Below are 23,094 nucleotides of genomic sequence, written 5' to 3'. Positions count from 1 at the left end.
AGAGGAAAGGTTCCACTGCTGGAGGAGCTAGGTGGTGTGTGTGTAGATATGATACAGCCTAGATGCTGGCCTACGCAAGGAACATTAGTCTTAATGTTATTGATCAGTATTTGAGTCAGAGTTGTCATCATATCACTTTCTCCCTCTTATTAATGATGCAGGGATCTTCCTCTGACTCAGAACTACTTCCAACAGGTGTACCACCTCCCACCCTATTTTTTCCCCCTTTTGTTCTTTTTTTCACTTTAGCAGCTTCTTTCTCATTATGTTGTGTGCCTCTGTCTCTTTGTCTCCATTTGTAAGGGACCACACATAGCATCGGTGACCCTGGCAGCCTACGAATGCGGCTCGGTGGATTTCCCCGAACCGCCCTACCCAGACCAAATCATCTGTCCCCAGGAGGGGGTAGCGGTGCCTGGCTCTGAGGCCGAGCGGGTGGGCGCAGAAGCTGTGGGGGTGGATGGCGCAGCGGGGTCAGCAGCCATCCAGGGAAGCGTCTCTCTGTGGACCATCATCTCCAAAGTACGACTGGAGGCTTGTATGTGGGTGAGTGCCTGCCAAACAGCAGCTACAGAGCAGTCTGGTGCATTAGCTGTACAGTTTTTTTTTGTTTTTTTTTTTGCCTTTGCATTTATCACACTTTGCAGAGGCCTTGAAACAATCGCCACAACTGAGTTTAGCAGTTACTCCAGTGAACTGTGTTGTTGGAGTTAATGTGCCTCTAAATATTGTCACTTTGAAAGCTTGCATCTCCCAAAGTCGGCTTGTCAGGAACAGGAGAAAAGAGCCTTGTTTAGAGATTGACCACCATGCATTTTTGACTTAATCCAGTGGGTTTAAAAGGGTTTCGTTTAACCAAGCGTGTTTGAATTTCCTCAACCCATAGAGGAACATGTAATCCCTCCACATGTTAGGACACATAACAGTGTAAAAGCTAAAAACTTTGACCATCCCTTTACATTATTTTGTTGTTTTGACTTCTGTTAATAATGCAGCCAAACCAAGATTTCCTCAGGACTCTTCTGAAGGACCCCTGGATGTCCCTGCAACCAGTTATCTATATATACTGTTTTTGCTCACTGGATACATGATAGCTTTTACACAGTGGGTGTATTGAATTGCCACAAGTGTATTCATTGACAATTTGGTTAATTTGGAAAACCCCAGCACCTTACCATGAATTTCCCCCAATGCAGCGTTGGTGGTTTCACACCTCTAACCAGCCTCGTGGCTACACAGGACCTGAAACATTTTCATGCAGTCACTCTTCTCTGCAGCTGTAGTATTTGTGCACGGGTAAAGCACTGCTTTTGTGCTTGAAGGGCAGAACAGAGACTTTTTCTGTTGTAAGAACAAGTTAAAATTCATAATGTTTGTCTTTAACGCTGCGGCGGTAACTGGCCAGACAAAAAGAAACCCTGTACCTGGGTGACTGTCAGACTGTTGGTTTATCACTGACTCAGTTATGTCTCAGTCTTGCCATGAGACCACACTGACAGTGGTCTGTGCTACCGTGGAGTTGTCATAGTCACTCACACACACACACACACACACACTCACATACACACAGAGTCAGTGGTAAGCCTCCACTATCAGCTTCTTTCCAACTTTCCTTTCTTGTCCTTTCTTTTCATCAGCGTGTTTTTGTTGGGAGTTTCCCTCCCTCCCTGACTTGTAAGCAGTACTGAGAAAGGCTGGTTGCAAACAGCCAAACTTTGAGAAAAGACAACTTGACCACCGACACATGATAAGGCTTTATCATTCTCTGTTATCTGTTTCCTTGTTCTGCACTTATGTGGAAGACGGTGAAGTGCAGGGGAAGCACAGATCTACCGCTCACTGTTTACCTCCATGGGCTTTACGGGAACCAGGAAGCTTTTCTAGCACCTTCCCCCTACTGTAAATGGCCTTATGGCTTTCTTATTTTTTGTGACACATTAACCACTCACACACACACATATGTACATGCATATATATGCAGAGATACACACTCCAATTTGCACACATAAAATATACATGAAATGGTGGTTTTAAGTCTAATTTCTTGCACAAACATTTCCAAATATATAAACATTTGTATTACAGTGTATGAGGTATTTATATTGATTGCATTCATTCCCTAATCTTTAGTCCTAATCTAATCCCCACTATATGCATAAATTTAACCCATACCCTAACGCACACATAATCCCTATTCTAATATACTAAACCCAGGTTCTAAAACTAAACTGACCTTTTTATGGAAGTGAGAACCTGCACAACATCTTCAGTTTGGCGGGTTTTCCTCACGTTCCTGCCTTTGTTTGTGTCCTCACATGGGACACACACTGTCCCCTGAATACACCCGCAGTCACAGGTCACGACATCAAACCCTGCAGGGTTGATGTTTTGGACCAGCATGCTCGTTTTGCTGGCTTCAGTTTAGGGTGACTCAGTGGCGGGTTTTGAGTTTTGGGAGATGTCCACACCAGCAGCAGTAAGTAAACCACACCACCTCCTCTTGAGGTAGAGGCAGAGGTTGTGTGTGTGTGTTTGTGTGTGTGTGTGTGTGTGTGTGTGTGTGTGTGTGTGTGTGTTCCCCGCCCCCTCTGAAACACGCGTCCGTAACCCCAGTCTGGCACAGTCCCAGCCATGACTTGTCAGCGTTACAGTTGGCGACACCTGTTGCACTGAGGGGCTTCAAAGTGCCCACGCCTACCCAGAAACCCCTTTCTCCTACCCTAAGCTCCACCCACCTACCCACCTACCCCCACCCTCGTAGTGGTGATGAGACCCCCCCCCCACCACCACCACCACACCCCCTCAACCTCCCCTCTCTTCTTTCTCTTACTTCTTCTTCTCCCTCTTCTCTCTTTTACTGTTCCCTCATCCAGCCTTAAGTGGTCCACTTCAAACAACACCCACAGTGCAGGTGGACCAATTTTCACGGCCACACACACATACGAAAACACGCACACACACACACACATGCACACATGCACTCACACATACACTCCCAAACAGTGGCAGAGCTGGTGAATGGAGCAGCTGCCTGGGAGATTAAGGCACGTCTCCCATTATGAGAAAAAAACTGGCAGATTTCATCAAAGACCGCTGTGTTAACAAGGGAACAGGGTGTCCAGATTAAAGAAGCAGTCTGCCAGGTTTTGGGATAGCACCGCCTCCACAGAATGGTTGTTTGGGCTTGTTGTCGCTGCCATGGTTGCTAACTACACACTAATCATCCTCTGGCTAAACCATCCAGCAACATGCAAGCAGTGGGATCGCAATTAGCTAGTTATGTTCTTTGGGGAGAGAGATTGATGCTGTAGGTGTTTTGTGTGTGTGTGTGTATGTGTATGTGTGTGTGTTTGTGTTCTAGGCAGCTATTGATTTTCAAAGTTGTGCTCTGTCATGACAAAAGGGAGTTCTTGTATTGTTTTTTTTTTTTTTTTTCCCTCTAAGATTAAACATTCGAGATGTGTTGGGACTTGAAATGATTGGAATGGCATCCTTAATCTTAACTTCTGGTAGCTCTATCACCAACATCTTCTGTCATCCGCTCCTTTCACCCCTACCTTCCCCCTGTGCCTGGAAACATTACCGTAATGAGCTGTGAGCAACTCCAAAAACACTACATTTCTTGGCGGGTATTTTCATTGTGTTAATTAAGTCTGTAGCCCCCACCCCCCTCTCTTCCTTGTCCTCGTGTTTTGGCAGTATGAACTTGGTGAACCGACCAAGTGCTGAGGATTTATTCCCCTCAAATCACTTCCGTTTTCCTCCCGTTAAGCTCCCCTCAATCTCACAGGCTCCACTCTTTATAGCTACATGCTCTTTTTGGCTGCTGGATATTGATATCTTGGTTCCTTTACACCTACAGGGCTTGTTAGCACATCCTAAATTTGCCAGAAATGCTGCGTTCCATATGTTGGGAAAGTAGATTGTGGCGGCTGGTGTTGCGGTGCATGTGCTGCGATGTTGTTTGGAGGCAGCAGCGGCATCTGGTTTTTCACCTTCCTGGTGCTTTATCAACTTTTAGTAATCTGCGGGATTTTGTTTCTCTTAAATCCTTTCCGTTTTATTCCTGTTAAGCACTCTGATCGCACATGCCAGACGTCAAGCCCCGCAAGCTCAACCGGCCCGGGGCTCGTTGTAACGTGCCTAGTGTAATTACGATTATAGCTGCAAAATAAGAATCTTTACTTATTTCGTGCTTTTCAAAACACAACAACAAAATCACCAGGAAAAGCGATCAATCCAAGGCAAGGAATTTAAAAGCAAAGGAAGAATTTAGGAGTTTAAAAATTAATAAGCCATCAAGACAAATCCATACAAATGATTTAATTTAGGTAAAGAGTACTAAGAAAAATATAGTATGCCTGTAGGATTTGTGACTGTTTTTTGTAAAACACACAGAAGAGGAAGGATGATGTATTGCTTGCTTTGTATGAAATGAAGTGGCATAGATAAAAGTAACTACCTTGGTACAATCTGTCTGTCTGTATGTGTATGTGCGTGTGTGTGTGTGTGTGTGTGTGTGTGTGTGTGTGTGTGTTTGGGTGTGATCAGGGTGCAGGCACCGCCATAGGAGAGCTCCCTCCCTACTTCATGGCCCGTGCGGCCCGGCTGTCTGGCGCCGACCCGGATGATGAAGACTACCAAGAGTTTGAGGAGATGCTGGACCAGGCCGAGTCCGCGCAGGTGACACACCTCTCCCCTCATCAGCCTCTGTCCTTCATCATCATCATCATCCTCCATCTATCACCCGGTATCTGGAATGACACTAACGTCACAGCACAGCGCTATCCTCACAGCATCTATTTCACCCGCTTCACGTCATTCTCGCCTGTCTGCTTTTTTGCACTTTTTTTTCTTATCACTCTCTCTCTATATCACACCATTTCTTTCATTTCGTTGCTGCCAGTCATTTTCCAGTTTCACGGTTTTTAATCAGTCAGGCGTTGACAAACACTCCAAAGTGAGATCATGTGTGTCAGATTCACCATGGCATACACATGCTGGCATAATGAATGTAAAGTGTCTTCTATTTGTGTGTGTGTGTGTGTGTGTGTGTGTGTGTGTGTGTGCTGACCACCGACCGAGCCCCACCTCCATTCCTTAACAGTACGGTGGCAATCAAGTGCTTTCACAATGCTCTGACTAAGTGAATAGCAATGATGTTCTCAAGGGAAATGTTCCTGCCATTTCCGGCCCCGGAGTTTTGTAATTCCCTGGAAAATAGCGTTGTCATATTAAACAAATGTTTCGACAATGCCTAGCAGCTCATTGTAAATATTTATTTTTCCACCCACTTGAGAATATGAGCTGGGGAAGAACACAGGGGGGAATGTGCGTGTGGTTTTGTTTTGGTTAATCTAACCTGTCTCAGCTGACACAGTTCTCATCCTCAGGAATGTAATTCTCTTCCCGACGCTGTAGGTCCAATAGATATACACATCAAGTGTCTGCATCCAAAAATGGCTTTGAACTCTGCTATGGGCTCTCTGAATCTCATAGTAGCCAACGGACTGACCGTAACACATTGTGTAATAGTCTTTAAATAATGTATTGATTGTTTTTTGTTTTGTTTTGATTTGTTTTTTTACAGGATGTTCCAGAAGTCTAGGCATTCATTTTTGTGTTTGTTTTATATAAAGAGGGACAATGCACATTAATGTACATGAGCACTTGAGTCCATCATGTTAAATGGGCCAGCTTCATCTTTACAGACTAATATCCATTTGCAGTGTGTGGACAGGTTGATGGTTTATGAAAACATAAAAAGAAAACACACATTCATCCACATTTTAGCACACACACCGCAAAACGCAAATAGTAGCAGTCAGCTTCCAAACGTTTCTCCGATGATGAGCTACTCTCAGCATCAATGTGTTGTCTTTGATAATTTAGTAATTGCCAAAAAAAAAAAAAAAAAAAAAAATCTTGAACAGAATGTCCTTGGACACAGAACAAAAAAAATATTCCCTCAGTCCACTAGGCCTTGTTTGTCTACGTATTAGAACAGAGAAGCATGGGGAGTACAGTGTACAGTCCACTGTTTAAAAAAAAAAAAAACAAAAAAAAAAAACATACATCTACAATTATACATCTTAAGAAGTAATTTCTTTTTATTTTTCCTTAAAACAATTAAAAAAAAACTGTCAGGCATATCACTCAGGAATATGTGATAATTCAAGAAGCTGATTTGCATTAGGGACGTGAAATTATGTTAACTTTTTCATCTGTTTTGAGAACTATTTATTTATTTATTTATTTATTCATGCATTCATTCATTCATTCATTCATTCCCTGACCACTCAAACCGTGGTCTGTGAACCACCAGGTGTCCTTGATGGGATTGCAAGGGGTCTCCACAAGAAATGTGTAATAGTTAAATTTCACTATAATTTAATTCACTAGATTGTAAGAATGTGTAAGAGTCAGTATTATAATCCTGGGTTTCACTGTCACTATTTTTTACTGCCTCACATACAGTGTAGGCAGTTTTACAAGTCAGTATTTAGTGAGTAACAACCTGCATCTTTCCCTGTGAGAGTTTGTACAAGAGAATACTTATCGAACGGTGGTTCATGACCTGATGTGTGTGTGTGTGTATGTGTATGTGGTTCAGGGTCTGTGACACAAAAATGTTCGGGAAGCCCTGAACTAAATGACTTGTAAAGTAAATCACCACTAAATCACGGAATATGGACGGTAACCATGGGTATATGGTTTCTGTATTCTTCAGCGGTAGTCCTGCATTCTGCGCTCGGGGCACAAAATCATGGCTGCGCTGCTCTCTGTGGACTGAAACTTTGAAATGTGTTGTGCTTCTGGCCACACCTCAATCACTAGTTTGCAGTGAGAGAATTGTTACCGCCCCAGCTAGAGATGGGTGATCCGTTGTCACAGACCGCCACCCACTCGCCCAAATTCGCTATTACTCCCCATCCGCTTTGTATCTTTCAAAATTACATATTGGGCAAAGACGGACAAAAAGAAAAATGCATGCACTTTAAGATGGATATTTTTTGCAGAGTGCACAGGAGGATCTCGAGATAAGGCTTTCAAAATGAATGCGAATGAGCGGTTTTGACTGTAGCTCCCCAGAAGCGACAGCACCGATGAAACGTTCGCTTGATGCTGTGCAGGTACACGAGCGAAAAAAGGAGGCATATTCAACCAAAGGGAAATATCGCGTCAAGTTATCTTTCCCGCGTTGATGAACAGATAGATGAACAGATGTGCGAATACACCAACTGGAGCAGCCGGCTGACACGATGAGTGTTGTATTGAAACAGACAGGCCGCCAGAGGGTGAGGGGGGGGGGGGGAAGCCGGCAGTGTGAGGAGACGCTGTGGCACTGGTTAACAACGGTTAGGGGTGCAGCACCTACTGTAAGGTCCATCATTACTAATGTTGTGGACATCTGGATAGGTTGGCACCAACTGCAGCCTGGGTGTTCAGACCACATGTGTGAGTCTGCAGCTCTGACATCACCGGGACCTACTGATAAAGTGGCACTTCCCACTAAAACCCCGAGAAGACAGCAGAGTGAGTTGGAAGAGCAGGAGAGACACCCGGCGTGGGGAGGAGAGCTTTCGCCTCAGAGCTCATCTCGACGTCGATGAGATCCGGCGCACAGATAAACTGTGGTGTGGAAGGAGCATCACCCGTTTGTCTTGCATCCATCTGAAGGAAGGAGCTCTGACGTGACGCTGCAGGCTGCTGTCTCAGCGCACAGCCGTACTCTCTCTCTCTCTTTCTCTCTCTGACTTTCTGTTTCTTTTCCTATCCCTCCCTTCATATGCTTGTTTTGTCTCATGCGCTCTCCTGCACTCTCGCTGTACATCGCTGTCTCTCCCTTCCGTTCTCTTTCTCGTGATGTTTGGTCTGGCAGCCTTCTGTACGTAAGCGTGTTATGTGCGTCTGTGATTGGACAGCATCTGGTGGCAGGTTGTTTTCATCAGTGCGGAGCTGCAGCATACGGAAGCATTTTCTACCATGATGCGGATGTGCTTTGGGTTCCTTCTGTTGCTTGAGGACACCCCGCAACACCTTTCTGATTTTAGCACCTGGTTTTGCTTTTATTTCTTGCACCTTTTTTTTTTTTTTTTTTTTTGAGTGAACTCGGGAGGCAATCATCCACTGCGGATTAATCTCAAATGATTGTTTTCATTGAGAGCTGCAAATCAGTTGACCAGGATTAGATTCCACCGGGATCGGATTGGAGGAATTGCGGCAAAGAGGGTTGTCTTGGATCATTGCATCTCAGACAGGAAGTGGTTAAAATATGTCGTTAAGGGTGTGACCACCACCACCACCCACCACCTCTCCCTCCCTCAGTCCCTCCCTCCCTCCCTCCCTTGTCAGCAGAGCTGGATTAAGATGCTGACTTTGTCTTCCCCGCGGCTCAAGTCATAGGGGTTTCTAGGTGCCAGCAGCTTGACTTAAACCCACTGGTATTTCTCTCAGCCTGCACGTGCCAACTTCCTGCCACAAGCGCACGTGACGCACAGCGGCAAAGCACTCGCGTTTTTTTCCCCCCTCATTCATTCAACAGGGCTATTCAAGAATAATGAAGTCATGCCTTTTCTAACGGCTCCAGACACTGATGTCATGAACATCCCCCACCCCCACCCCACCCCCAACATAAAACTCTTTAGCCCGGTACAAGAGCACTCGGTGTCCTCAGCAGGAATCCTCCTCAGTTCAGACACACACCATCTAGGAGGATCCCACATGGACCGAGTCCATGACTGCTTGTAACTTGATAATGAAGTCATTTCCTGGCTTGCTGTGCAGTTTTTTGTCCTGGCGCGGAAAGGGTTAACAGGCTGTGAATTCTTGATTGCCAACTCCCAGGATCGTATCTCCTGTAACTCAAATCAGAGCCATCTGCGCTGGGCGTATGCCTGCCTTCCCCCCCTGGCCTACTGCACTCAAAGGCTCTCTGTGCTGTGGTTTGCCCGGCCCCGTCATGTGACTTCTCTGAAAGTGCCCCCTCCCTCCTCCTCCCCCTTTATTTCCAGTAAACTGTTTGAAAGGAGGGGGGTGAGTCAGAGTAAAACCAGCTTCCCTTTAACCACAGCTTGTTAAAGAATTTGTCAACGTGGACTCAGGGGTGCTTTTTTTGTGTGTGTGTGTGTCCGGATAGATTTGAATTTTTTTTTTCTAGACAGGGGACTGTAGCTCTGGTTGCGTCAGGACTCCTTAATCACTCCACTTCCTGTGCCAGAGAAAGAGGGTGAGGGCCTGCGAAGAGTTAATGAGATGAACTTTAGCCGTCTTTGCATCGGGGGGCTCGCGACCGCGCCGGGGATGTGTGTGTGTGTGTGTGTGTGTGTGAGTGTGTGTGTCTGTCTACTGTGTGAAAGACTTTCATTGAGAAAAAAAAACAGAGAGAGGGAGAGAAAAAAATGTGCGTGGGTGTCGACTTGTATATAGGCTATGCATAGATTTTTCCTTGTCTGACACTCTAATTTTCCACATGGAGCGGAGTGCTTTGTCGCTGCCTGCTTTTTGTCTGCGTTTGAACTCCGTACCCCATCAGCACTACTGAAAACAAAGTGTTTGGCTCGCCAACGTTTTCACTGGGAAAGTCCGATGAGGAGTGTGACCTTTTTTTGTGATAGAGCCCTGTAAGCATATTTTCAACCGATCAAAAATAAACAGATGTCATAGCACGCAATAATCTGTTTCGGAAGAGAAAAAAAAGGGGAAAAAAAAGAAAAAAACTCCATCCCCCACATTAAATATATATTAATGGGATGATGCTGCTAACTGACATTGAATGTGTACATTCATGTCAAAAGCTGCTGTCATAAACTCAGAGCACAGAAACTGACATTTTACTGCTGATGCTATTTACACAGGGGCTGCTCTATCATTACAGTAGTTAAAAACTGTCATCTTTTTCCTCTGGATTTTTCCATTATCTGTTGTCATCCCTCTGGCAACAGTAAACACTGATGTTCAAACTATCGCGTTAAATATAAAGCTCACTCCTCCCCCATCATGTAGACAGTCTCTTCAGCTATAAATACAAGATGTGTTCCCATGCCGATAGACCAAATGTCGTCTTAGGTCATGTGCCCAATAAGATTTGAATCTTATCTTCAGTTAATCCTCATTGTGACATGATTCCATTAGTGCTAATCTTTTGACCAATCCCCAACTGTTCATCAGCTATTAGGCTGCTTTATCTGGCGTCTATTCACTGCTGTTCAGCCAGAATCACATGGCACATGTTCATCTTCACATTAAGTGCACTTTGTCATTCTCCTCATAGCTTCCCTAGAATTTTTTAAAAAAGAGAAATGTGGTTTCTAATGGGCACGAGGTAGCCAATCTGACTATTAATTTAAGAAAAAAAAAAAAAAAGAATGAAATTGCAGACATACAAACAATAGATGAAACATTAGTATGTGTTGTTCCCACAGAGGTCGGTCGGCTCCATGTGGGGTCACGGCACAGACTGCTGAGTAAAGCATCTGAGCCGAGCAGCCAAACCTGGAACCAGAGCTCTCGTGGTTTTAATGACGCTGCATCCTTGACAAGATCTCCCAAATGTAATTGCTGCTAAGCCCAGCCCTGCAGAACGGGGGTGGAGGGGTTGAGGGGGTTGTGTGGGGGGGAGTGGCAGGCAGCCCTTGGCTAGCTGCCTGGTAAAGATGGTGATTTTCCATAAGCCGCCAACAACAGAGTCTGGATGTCTGAACCCCAGCCATCCAAGATAGATGCTTCCTGGTCCAGAATCTGCAGAAAAGAGGGAGAGTCCAAGTGCATAGTCCAACTATAGTAAATCACAGTGTCACAAGTTCACACACACCCTTTACACCCTCCCCTCACCTCCTCTGGGACCCTTTGTTCATGCTGCGGTGATATTTTCATTCCCACTCAACATCGAATGAGCCAAAATCCTAAGTGTGCTCAATGTAAACACAATGCGACCGTCAAGGTGTCAGGAAGCTGACGGGTCACATCTCAGAGGCAGCGATTTGGTTCTGCACCTCCCGGCTCAGTCCGCAACACCGGCACTTGTCAGGTGTTTTGCCGTTCCAGACACAGCCCTCAGCTGTAAACTGACCATACACATTCCTTTCCTTCAAGATGACTGGCCCTGGCTCCCACCAGCTGAAAACACACACACGCACACACAGACACACACAAACACACGCACATGCACGCACGCACGCACCAGGACACGAGGCTGAAATGCAACAGGCAGGCCTGCCTTGGGAGAAACTCTTGTGATTGGATGTTGCTGGAGAGACAAAATTCAAATTGTAAGCCAATCAGATTGAATGTTCCTTCACCCCCCCTCCCACCACCCACACCTCTTTATTAGGCTACCTCCCATGTCTCTCAAATTTCCTGTCCACTGGGTTGCACCCCGTAAAGAATGTCATCAGCACTGTACTGGTTTTGTTGACCATATTAGGTCAGATCATGTATGACCCACCCCCGGACCCAGACCCACACCTCATAATTTGATTCACCATTATGTTTGAGAAAAACACAGGCCTCAAACACAACAGTGCAAGCAAACAAATTTTCTTGTCTTTGCCCATAAGCCCAATATCTTTATATTAGTCTCTTGCTGATTTGATGTTGTTTCAGAGGAGAGGATTGTGTTTTTAAGGGGAAAATCTGCTGCAAATACAGCAAACATGCACTAAGAGTCTGTTTAGACTTGCAAAAATCATTTCAATACAGACCACTGACCACAACTAATTATATATGAAGTGTTTGATTCTAAAAATGCTGCATATTCATATTTTTTTCTTTTTTGATCAGGGGGGTTGCTACCTGCAGTTCATTAGGAAATATTTGAAAAACATGATTCTGTTTGGGATAAAATAAACAACTTGAGTAGTAAATGCATGACTCTGCAGTCTTTTAACTTAGTCTTTTAACTTAACTTTCATGCTATCAGACAAAATGGGAGAGCAGGTGGCATTAAAAAAGTGTATTTCTCATTTTTGATCTCATATAATAATAATTAAGATCCATATTTTGAGTTACCATTAATTAATGTGAGTCTGTGCATTTTGATCACAAATGTGAGGTGAGCTTGAAGTCTAATCTAAATGGAAGTGAAGTGTGAATTTTAATGCCGAGCATCTGCTCTGCCTCTGCATAAATCTGTCATATGTCTTTTATTATTTCTTTACTGCAGATGACAATATAGGGATATGTTACATCACATAATTATGAAATCTCACTTTGGGCATTCAGTTATATTTTTGAACATATGTCTGTTGCAGGGATTGTATATTGAAGTGTATATTACATTTGGATAGAGACATCACAGAGATTTAATGTCTGCATGTAAAAATCATGACTAGAAAAAGCAAATATGATATTTACCTCACATCAAATATGAAGTAAAAAATAAATAATTGAAATGTACTCAATTTACTAAAAAAAAAGTAGCATCAGCAACTTTGCAAAGCAAGTGTACTCTTGCTATTTCTGACATTTTCTGTGCAGTAAAAGTGAGGAACGGAGTACAAATTACAGTAAAGATTAAATGCTACTGTGCTGTTTTCAGCTGATACACCTGCATAATTTACTGTGAAGTGATATGATTATTTTTGTGTATTTTCATGCCTGCAAAATATAAACAACTTTGAACTGAGGGTTTTAGCAAAACAATTTCCTTAATTTATTTATCACTTACATTTATAGCACTCTGATTTCCAGTAGCACAATATTTAGTTGATTAATTTATTTTAGCAGTGCCAAAATGATAATGGCATGGAATTAGTCATTTTAGTAATTTACCTAGATATGAATGTATCATCCAGAAGGTATGAGCCATCCACCAGTTGATCAGATAAATCCATAACATTCCCCGTGAGTTCCCAGAACAAGTTTAAAGTAACATCCAAACAGATTAAGGCTTCTCTTCCCAGAAAAGGTATATTGGGGGAAAAATCCATGTCATTGCAGTGAAAAGAGGCTTTTGTGGAGCTGTCAGGAGGGTTAGGGCAAAACCAGCAGAAAAAGTAAGAATTTGTGAGTCACAGGAATGACCAAAGTCTCTTGTCTTGTTCTCACTTTCCCAATGACAAAGGAATTATAGCTGGCACTGAAGGTAAGATTCAGAAACACTAAACCCACTTTATCTGTTTCCCAAGATCCAAAAAGAATGATTAGGCATTTTCTTGAAATTGTTTATACATTATATGGCAGGTGAATCAGTGTGTGAGATTTTTGCTGACAAGATAGTCATGAAATTTGGAAAAGAATTGTCTTTGTCCTGCAAATCAAACATTTTTATTTCATTAGTTGTATAAATCTTTTTTTTTTTTCTCTTGTAAATGTAATTTATTAGCTTGTGATTTGATGCTCTTTGTGTGATGAATGAATCAGCACTCAACTTTTTCCCTACCAGTTATTCTTTATCTCACAAAATACAAATACTTGGTGCTTTTATTCAGGCAAATATGGACCTTGTTGAATTAATAAAGTGTAAATTCTTAGACAAGTGCATGCTAAACTCTTGAAGTTTAGGTATAGATGTATAATGTAGATTTAAATTAAAATTATTTAATCTTGAATTGATTTGGAAGTGTAACTCTAACGTTTGTTGTGAAAATCCCTCTGCTTCTCAGTCTATTAAAATAAAATCTATTTTCAATTTCAAAACAGTTTTTACTGCTGTTTAAGTTTTTTCTTAGGGCCTAATTATTCAGTTCTTCAGTGTAAATTTTCATTAAAAATTGATTGAAATAGAGTTTAAATAATTTTTGTTGAGGGAAAATTTAGGATGGGGAAAAACTCCTGTTGTTGCACCTTTATTCTCTTCAAGAGAGAGATTTTATAAAGGGGTTATTGACTGATTATTCGTTTCATTTGTACACAAACCTATTTTTAGATATGAAATTTAAAGATTTAATGACAATACAGCTCCATTGTTTGATCAGTGAACTCAAATATCAGCATTCAGAGGTGATGGAGAAATCTCTCAGGCGGGCTTTGAGAGCATCACAAATCATCTTGAAATTCACTCTTTTGCTTTAATTAATATTTCAGTAGTATTCATGAAAAATCTTTAATTTTCTTCTCTAGATCCTTCAGTGACAACATTATAACTGGTTTTAATAAACTGAATCCTCACACATCTTCCCTGCCTCATAAGAAACACTGAGGAAAATATTTTAAAACTTGTCCTTTTTTCAAATTTAATTGATCCTTTAGTATTTTTTCAATAACCTACTAGTTTTATCTGATCTGATAATTTTTCCTCTATCAACCTGACCTTCACCACTAACGAATTCTCAATAATTTATTATCAGAAATACCAATCACCAGTCATAATTTAAAACAGTTTGAATCAAACGGAGATTAATAAGGAAAAATGGTATTATTATCAATGATGGTGTATTGTATATTTGATTAAAACTGTAAAATAACCAGTGGAGAGGTTATTGATCAGATTTTACAACTTGTGCTGTGTATGATCAACGCAGTGTCATTGCATTGCTTTTTTTTTTTTTAAACTGTGCTAAAAATAAAGTGTTATTTGATAATTGTGTTTAGTTCTCTGTGATCCATTTGAGTCCCTTAATAAATAATTTGTTAAATATTCTCCCTCCTTGTGCTCTGTCTTTTTTTTTTTTTAGGACTTTGCCACCAAAGCAAAACTGGCAGTGCAGAAACTCATCCAGAGGGTCGGATTCTTTGGGATTTTAGCCTGTGCTTCTGTACGTAAAATCAAATTACACATTCACTTTGTTTTTGTAAAAAAAAAAATAATAATTTTAAAAAATCTGCTCTCTCTACCAGGAGAATAATATGAATTAAATTATTTTTGCTGTGTCATCGTTTCTGTTTGTGTTTGTCATCATCTCAAGAGAATAGTGATGCTTAATTATAAAGTATATCAATCAAAATTAAGAATATATATATATGTAATTATCATGTAATAGTTTTCAGATATTCTTGTGGCATTATCAATATTAGATCAGAGATATAAAGATATGAGGCAAATTTTACAAAGAAAAAAAATGCTGCCCACACACACTCATCACTCTCTTGTCCTCTCTATAATCAGAAATTTGTTTTTCTTCTTCATCTGAATTTGCACAAATTAAAGTCTACTTGTCTAAATTTGTGTTTTTTCTTGTCTTTTTTTTCCCAGATTCCCAATCCGTTGTTTGACCTGGCAGGAATAACATGTGGGCATTTTCTCGTCCCCTTTTGGACTTTTTTTGGTGCGACGCTCATTGGGAAGGCGGTCATTAAGATGCACATTCAAGTGAGTTTCATTTAAAGACATGAAAGCATGACAGAGTTTGTTTTAATTACTAACTACTGATGAACATGCAGTTGCCAGTGTAAAACACAGCAGTGTAACCTCTGTTTTGCTTTGTTTTTAAATTATCTCTCTAAGCCATGAACTGTTTTTCAGAGAAAAAGCAAAATTGCTGTTTGCACCAAAGTTTATAGAGTTGCATTTACCTTCTGGTTTGTTTCAAATGGGCAGTTTGTTAGATAATGAGGAAAGCTCCTGCTCAGCATCTCCTTGTACTGTACTCTACTGGAACTGAGGAGGCCATTTTGTGCAGCCAAAGTAGAGGGAGTCAACCATTTTGTGAAAGCAGCTGCAGCAGCCACAGTACAGTATCCACTGCACTGGACTTTACAGTAGAGTCAACACTGCAGTTTGAACTACTGGAGAGAAGTAGAAATTAGACACTGAGAAAAAAGAAGAAAAATAAAAAAGAGGAAAAGGGGCAATTGATAGAGCTCGGCATTGATTCCCATCATTGTTACATGCACTACAAATGTAGAACAACAGTTTGCTTGAACAGATAATCAACATCACCATAAATTCTGCTAATCCTGGAATCAGCTCAGTTTGCGTCCAGGAATCTGTTTGTCAGTGAGTAACACCATGGGATGGACTTACTGGAATTTGCCTATTGTAGCACTTAAGATGAAGGGGCAAAAACAAAACATTTTCCACTCGGCTGGTAGCACTACCCAGAAAACCCCAAGTGAAGAAGAGGGGGGTTGAATAAACATTGTCTGTGGGAGGTGATGAACAAAGTGTGTGAGACAGAAAGAGAGGGAGAGAGAGAGAGAGACAGTTAGTGTGGCGTGGGTTGCAGGCAGCATCACAGGACCAGATTACACCCAGGGGGCCCCATGGGGCCCCCGCTGGCAGAGGTGTGTCCCTCTCTGACAATACAGCAGCCAGAAAAAGAAAGACCTCAACCGGCACTCCAGTGTGGCTGGGGCCCCCAGTCGCTCCCAGTTCCCCCTTTTTTTGTACATTTTCCTCAAAGCTGAGGTGTGGACCTAATATGAGATGTTCAAATAATTCAAGTCATTTTGATGGTGTGCAGTGTTTTTTTTATTATTATTATTATGGTGTGTGTGCGTGTGTGTGTGTGTGTGTGTGTGTGTGTGTGTGTGTGAGGAGACAGCAGGAACAGGAATATAATAAAATAAAGAGCAGAGAGAGAACAGGTGACGTTCTCGCTCCCAAGGGCTAAGAGGGAACAAAAGGGGATTTTGAGGGGTGTGTGTGTGTGTGTGTGTGTGTGTGTGGGCGTAATACTCTGAGCAGCAGCCTCAATGCTTCAAAGCGTATTTTTGATCTGGGTCTGTACCTGTAGTTCAGGTGTGTTCTCACTGCTTTTATTTTCTCAGCACTGCCTCAGCCTGTTATGCTCATTAAGCTTCACATCTGAATGTGCACAGTTGAACAGATAATATCAGCTGCTTTGGGATGGTCAACTTGTGGAAGAGTGTTGAACGCACTGGGAAAAAAAAAATCTTCATCTTCATTTAGTCTCATATTAAGTGTTAAAATCTTGTATTTCAAACACGGGAAAAAATCTCCCAGTGGGATGACACAATCCCACTTGTTTCCAAGGCCGATCAACTTGTTTCCAGACGTTTGTATCATTTTCTTGGTACTGGTGTGCTGATCTTCCTCATTCTGCATTATTGAAACATATTTAGAAAAATTCAAGTGAAACTGGATTGTAAACAAGTGGGATTATCTGATTCAGCTGGCAGATTTTATCACTTTTTTTTTTTAAACAAAATATGATTTTAATAGTGAAGATGAGACTAATTGACTTGTGAAGATGGGGATTGTTTGCAGTACAGATGTTATGGAAAGATATACTTTTTTTTCCAATAAATAATTTTGCACAGAAGTGATGTGAGATGGGATAGTGTGTGTGAGCAGCAGTGACAGACACAGTGCATTTTTCTTTTTTTTAACAAGGCAGAGATGAAACTGAGATTATTTGTTGGAAGGAGATGTTCACTAAATGTGCTTCCTGGGGAAATGCTTTGTGTGGCAGGAGTTTTAATTGTTGTTGCTGTTTCACCTACTGACATTTTAATGTGTGTGTGTGTGTGTGTGTGTGTGTATTCAGCTTCAGTTTAGTGAATTTCTCAGAAGCAGTACAGTAGGATATAGTAACTTCCACCTTCTCACAAATTCATTTCTTGCAGTTCTGTAAACCACCGAGAACTAAGTCCTGCAATGCTTCCCTCTAAGCGTGTGAGTGTGTGAGAATGGGTACACAACAGCAGGTCATATAAGCACAATCAGTTCAGAGACTTTGTTATCAGCTAACTGAAATCTGCGAGTCAAAACCATGTCACTGCCAGCTTCCGAGCAGACATATTTAAAGCAGGTTAGTCAGCTTTCCTGTGACGGCCATCTCTCCTTGTCTTGCCCAGCTGTGTGCTCTGTGTGGGGTGACAGAGCAGTGATGAGTGTGGGGCTAGCATCACTTGAATTTTATTCAAGTACAAGTAAAAAGTTCCTTTGAAGGCACTGACTTGAGTGAGAAAAAGAAGGTCTTGAAGGTCAAAAGCGGCTCAAGCGCAAGTTGCAGTGCTTATTTGTTGATTATTACACAGTGTTTAATTTAAAACACACCACCAATTTGTCACCTCTCATCTATAAAAACATTGCAGCGACATTAGTAATGCCTGCCTCAGTTGTTATGTGACTTTGCATGCTGTATCAGCCCAGTAAGTGAAATGCAAAGTTCCTGTTGAACAGCCACAAAGTGAATGAACATCAGCTATTCCTCTGTACCAGAGTCTTTATTTTGCCCTGTTGAACAATCCAGTTTTCTTGCAAGGCACCGACAGTGCACAATAGTAGATGTCAGCATTTGTTGTTGTTGCACATGCCAATGATAAATTCAGTTATTTTTGTGATGTAGCCAAGTTATAAGCAAGAGTTGTTGTCCTAGCGTTAGCTCTGATCAAACAATGTTGGAAACCAGCCAGTTTAGTCTATGAGGAAGTCCTGAGGTTTAATAACTGCACACAAAGTAAGAGACACTCCGTTCGTAGTATTCTTGTGACCTGGGTGACATATTACACAACCTCACAAAGAACAATGCACAAGCACTGAAGATTAAGAGGGGATTTATCAGAGGAATTTATATTTCCCTCTATTTAAATACATAGATGATCTAACTAATTGAATGCCGTCACTGTTCAAATATAGATTTTCTTTGAGGGACGTTATAGCATTTTATTTTATTTTTTTTAAATCTCCATTATTTTCACAGGCACATGTTGACTGAGTGCTTGGTCTAGATCAACAAAGAGTTGCTAAAATCTTGACAGTCAGGCCAGTTTTCTTTTCTTTTTTTTTTTTGTACTTGGAAAGGCCTCAGTCAGAAGGTTTGCCTAATTTGAATTAGGTGAGGTGATGTTCTTGGTCTATCTGGGTCCAGTTTTGTGACTTGAGGGCATTTTCTTTGCTCAATAAATTCCCCATTTACTAAACTGCATCTATTTGCAAAACATCAAGTCAGTGTTCTTTTCCTGGTCACAAGGACGTTGGAAAGCAAAATCATAAAAACTGAGTAATATGGTGCCTTTTAACCTTTTAATAGGCACGTTGAGAGCAGAGTAAATTTCACTTGATCACACAGTCATTTTTATCCATCGAAATGCACTCACATAAGAATACAGGCGATCAACAGGGACACTGAAAGAAAAGCAAAGGACCTTGAAAAATCTCCTCAGTTAGCTGGTACATATTACTGCCCCCCCCCCCCCCCCCCCCCCCCCCCCCCCCCCCCCCCCCCTCCAGGAAGACAGGGCCTGATTTGAACCTGAATGGCTGCCAGTCGCCCGCCTGTCCCTTCTGGCCCAGTGACTAAGCAGGAATCAGACTGGACAGGAGCCGACCTCCAACCCCCATCCCCCACCCCCTCTGAATGCAATGACACATCTCCTTTGATTCCCGCACTCCTCCTGTCCATCCGTCCACCCTTTACACACACACACACACACACACACACACACACACACACACACACACTCTTAAACCCCTCTGATGTCAACCTGTGTGATATCCTGACCTATAGTGGACTGTGTTGGTGATGTGTCATGGAGCTTTTTGTTCCTTGTCCTCCATGACAAAGTGGCCTCTTTATGGCTGCTGCTTTTAGATCAAACCGCCCATCAGGCCTTGGGCATATGGGTAGTGTGTGTGTGTGTGTGTGTTTGTGTGTGTGTGGTGTAGAGGAGGAGGCTAAATTACTGATCAAACTATGATGAATGCATTGCCCTGTACAGTGACCTCATGGTTCATGGTTCTCACTCTCTCCCTCTCTCTTTCTGTGTGTGTTTGTCATCCAGAAGCTCTTTGTGATCATCACCTTCAGCAAGCACATAGTGGAGCAGATGGTCTCCCTCATCGGGTGAGTAAGACTCACCGGGCGTGTGTGTGCTTGCATATGTGTGTGCGCATTCGCCAAAAGTACCCCATGGGCCACATGAACGTCCCACATGAAAGGGTTAACTCAGTACTTGACAGTCAGACTTTTCAGGGTGGCAATGTGGCACTGAGGTAATTTGTCCCTTTGTGGGAAAACCTGGCCTCCTCCTTCTCCTCCTCCTCATCTGTATGACTGTGATGAAGGACACAGAGAGCAAGGAGTGGCTTTGAATTAAACATGGTGATTTTGGCGGATGACTCCCTCTCAAAATCCTTTTTCTCTAGACCTTGAAAACGGGTGTTTCATCACATTTTGTTCTCCTTTTGACTCCTCCAGTCAGGTTTAATGGTGTTACATGGTGATTAATGGCTTGGTTTTTTCCACTGGATGACTATGGGCATGGACATGTACAGGCTGCTTCACAGGACAAGATGAACTCCTGTCTGCTTTATATCTCATGCATAGAAGGTGTTGGATATTAGTTGCTTGATCTCATAGGGAGCACCACAGCCAAAACAGAAGGAGCATTTATAAAGAAGGTCCTCATGAGTGGGATCAACATGATGTGGACTTTTTCCATCCCGTAAAATAAGGCCCTGTTCAATCCTGCAAGTGTCAAACCACCTTGGCCGGCTCCCTTACGCTCACTGGCGTGTGTCCTCTTCGGAGAAGAAGAGAGAAGTGTTTGAGTTTCCGGTTAGAGGAGTTTCCGTGATGTGTATTGATTTGAGTGTCAGTGTTTGCCGTCGCTTCTGGAAAAAGCAGGCCGCAGCGAGCGCGCAGTTGTGAGTCAGTAGCATCAGTGTAGCATTGAATATATGGTGCGAGTATGTTTACATTGCACCGAGAAGAAAGGAGGGTTGGTCTTCGAATGGGTGAACTAGCTAATGTGAAGCTACCAGACACTCTGGGCTGTTATTGAAGGTGTACAGTTGACCTAAATTTCTGTAAAGCCTACAAGTCAAAGGCAAATCAAAATGTAAAGCGCGCACACACACACACACACACACACACACACAGGCTGGGCTGGTTCAGAATAGGGGTTATATTCAATGGAAGGAAGGTGTGGGAGGCTTGGTGCTGGCCATGGGTGTAGATAGGTGCTGTTGGATGTCCTTGCAAAGGTGAAAACGGGTTTGCAGCTGGAAACTGCCCCTCACACACCTGCTGGTGGGAGTGTCACTTATTAAACATTGTACACACACACACACACACACACAGTCTCTTTCTCTCTTACACACGAATGCGTACTTGCTGTGCTGAAATCGTGCGCTGAGATTGCATCAGCTCTCTTCCTTGCCATGTTTTCTTCTTTTCGTCTTTCCTTTGTTTCTAAAACGAATTTTGGAAGAGTTTGGTCAGAGTTGGCTACCAATAAAGGCTGTTTTATTTTCTCTCCATGTATTTTTTTTTAAAGACAATACTCAAATCCAGGCTAAACACCACCAGTTTTTTTTTTGTTTTGTTTTGTTTTGTTTTCACAATCAGGAAGAGCTGCTATCAGTAAAGCCAAGAGTGGGCAAGCTCTAGCAAAAATGATTTTAGTCAACGTTTATTCATCATATTCATTTTAATAACTTGTTGAACTAGTGTGTGTGTGTGTGTGTGTGTGTGTGTGTGTGTGTGTGTGTGGTTGTGAAAGCTCTGTGCCCTCCAGCTGTCACTGTTCATTGAGCTGCAGACACAAGGCGATAGATCATTGGTTATTGACAGGTTTCAGTGTGACTCAGAGCCTGGTTGTTCTCTGAGGGAAGTTTCCCTCATTACAACCTGTCAACCGTCCGCTTCCTTCCTGACTGAGGTCCTTCCACCTTCTCTCTCTCTTTCTTTCTCTCTCTCTCTCTTTCTCTCTCTCTCACTCACATTCACACACACCTTATGAATGGATGACAGTGTCTTAAAACTTAACCCTTTACAAACAGATGCACTGTTGTATCAGTATTAATCCTGTTGGCACTTGAATGTATTTGTACACTCTCACTGACACACACACACACACACACACACACACACACACACACACATACACACATTTGCCCTTTCAATACCCTCTTGCTTTTTTTATCTTCTGCTTTGTCAGATATCAACTGTACTAATCAGACCTACAGGTTTCTCAGTATTTCTCAGCCCCTCTAAAGGCTTTCACTAAAATATGACTTCCTCTATTATCTGCATCAACATTTAAAACTGTTCTGTGCTTTCTGGGAATCAAAGCATCAAAGCATGTAAAACTGCCCTCAATTTGTTGGAATTGCGGCCGAAATCGATTTGCTTTGTCTTTTATTTTTAATTAGATTAGACTAGATTTATAACAAGCTTCTCTCTAAAACCAGAATTATCTATCTTTTGGTGTTGCATAAACAGGTTGTTAGGAAAGCGTTGGCTTTCCAGAATTAGTCAGCTCAGTGTTTCAGACCTTAGAGGCACCATGTGTACTAAAACAAAAATTGCTTTATGATTGTTTTTATAATGTAATTCATTTAATTATAATTAATTTTGACTTTTTTTTTTTTTTTTTGCTATCACAACACTTTTGAGTAAATTAACCTCACATGGTAAATGTTTTATAGTGGAGCATTTTGGATGATTTTGACCTGATATTACACTCATAATTAAGTTCACTTTAAATTGAGTTTTTGTTGTTTTAGTGGAGGATTTGGTAATGCTATAAATAGTGTTAAATGGGCTTGTAGTATTTAGATTGTGTCTGTTTTCATTTTGCTGGCTTTGGATTTACTCTGTTATCCTGGTAAAGGAGGGAAAAGCCTCGTCTTTGTTGGCGACTGAAGTGACCGTTGGACTCGGGTTCTTGTGATTTCATTCTCACATGACATAATACAACACTGCACAATTCATTTCCTGCTCTGTGTTTGTCAGGTGAGCTGGTGGGACACACGAATCAGTGGCTGTAACCTCTGAGGACAATGACTTGGCAGCATTTAGGAGGTGAACTGAACAAGAAATAAATCATAAAATAGTTAATCATCATCCAGTTATTAAACATTCAGAGACTTATTCTTAATGTAGCGAGGATTACAAGCTCATAAAATTAATTTGATACCCCTCCACCACACCACTAGCACACACATACATTCTGTCTCTTTCTCTCTCTTTCTCTCTCTTGCATGCGCACACACACACACACACACACACACACACACACACATACAGCCTTTCAATATGAGTCCATCTGCAGTTCTACTCAACAGTAAGATGTAGCTGAGTGGTGAACCGTTGGCTCAGTACCTAAAGTTAGTGATTTTAGCCGGTAAATCCCCCACTTGCCAGTGGTAGCATGACAGTTTGAGATTTTCTTGCAAAAACCTGCGGTTTCACAAATAGTGAGAACATGTAGTTTCAATAATAAGAGCAAAACAAAAAATGT

General features: G+C 42.0%; 1 protein-coding gene across 3 annotated transcripts in view; it reads left to right on the top strand.

Moving 5' to 3' along the window:
• LOC115371335 (vacuole membrane protein 1-like) overlaps window positions 1-23,094 on the top strand; it is a 72,833-nt gene that overhangs the window by 31,307 nt on the left and 18,432 nt on the right. For all 3 annotated transcript variants that reach the window (XM_030068641.1, XM_030068643.1, XM_030068642.1), the window contains exons 6-10: window positions 304-546; window positions 4,552-4,683; window positions 14,616-14,696; window positions 15,134-15,250; window positions 19,630-19,691. In XM_030068641.1, coding sequence (XP_029924501.1) covers window positions 304-546; window positions 4,552-4,683; window positions 14,616-14,696; window positions 15,134-15,250; window positions 19,630-19,691 — 635 coding nt within the window. The remainder of the gene's footprint in view (window positions 1-303; window positions 547-4,551; window positions 4,684-14,615; window positions 14,697-15,133; window positions 15,251-19,629; window positions 19,692-23,094) is intronic.

The sequence above is a fragment of the Myripristis murdjan genome, chromosome 14 (genome assembly GCF_902150065.1).
Source record: "Myripristis murdjan chromosome 14, fMyrMur1.1, whole genome shotgun sequence".
Taxonomy (NCBI): Eukaryota; Metazoa; Chordata; class Actinopteri; order Holocentriformes; family Holocentridae; genus Myripristis; species Myripristis murdjan.
This window is presented reverse-complemented; position numbering and strand designations above follow the sequence as displayed.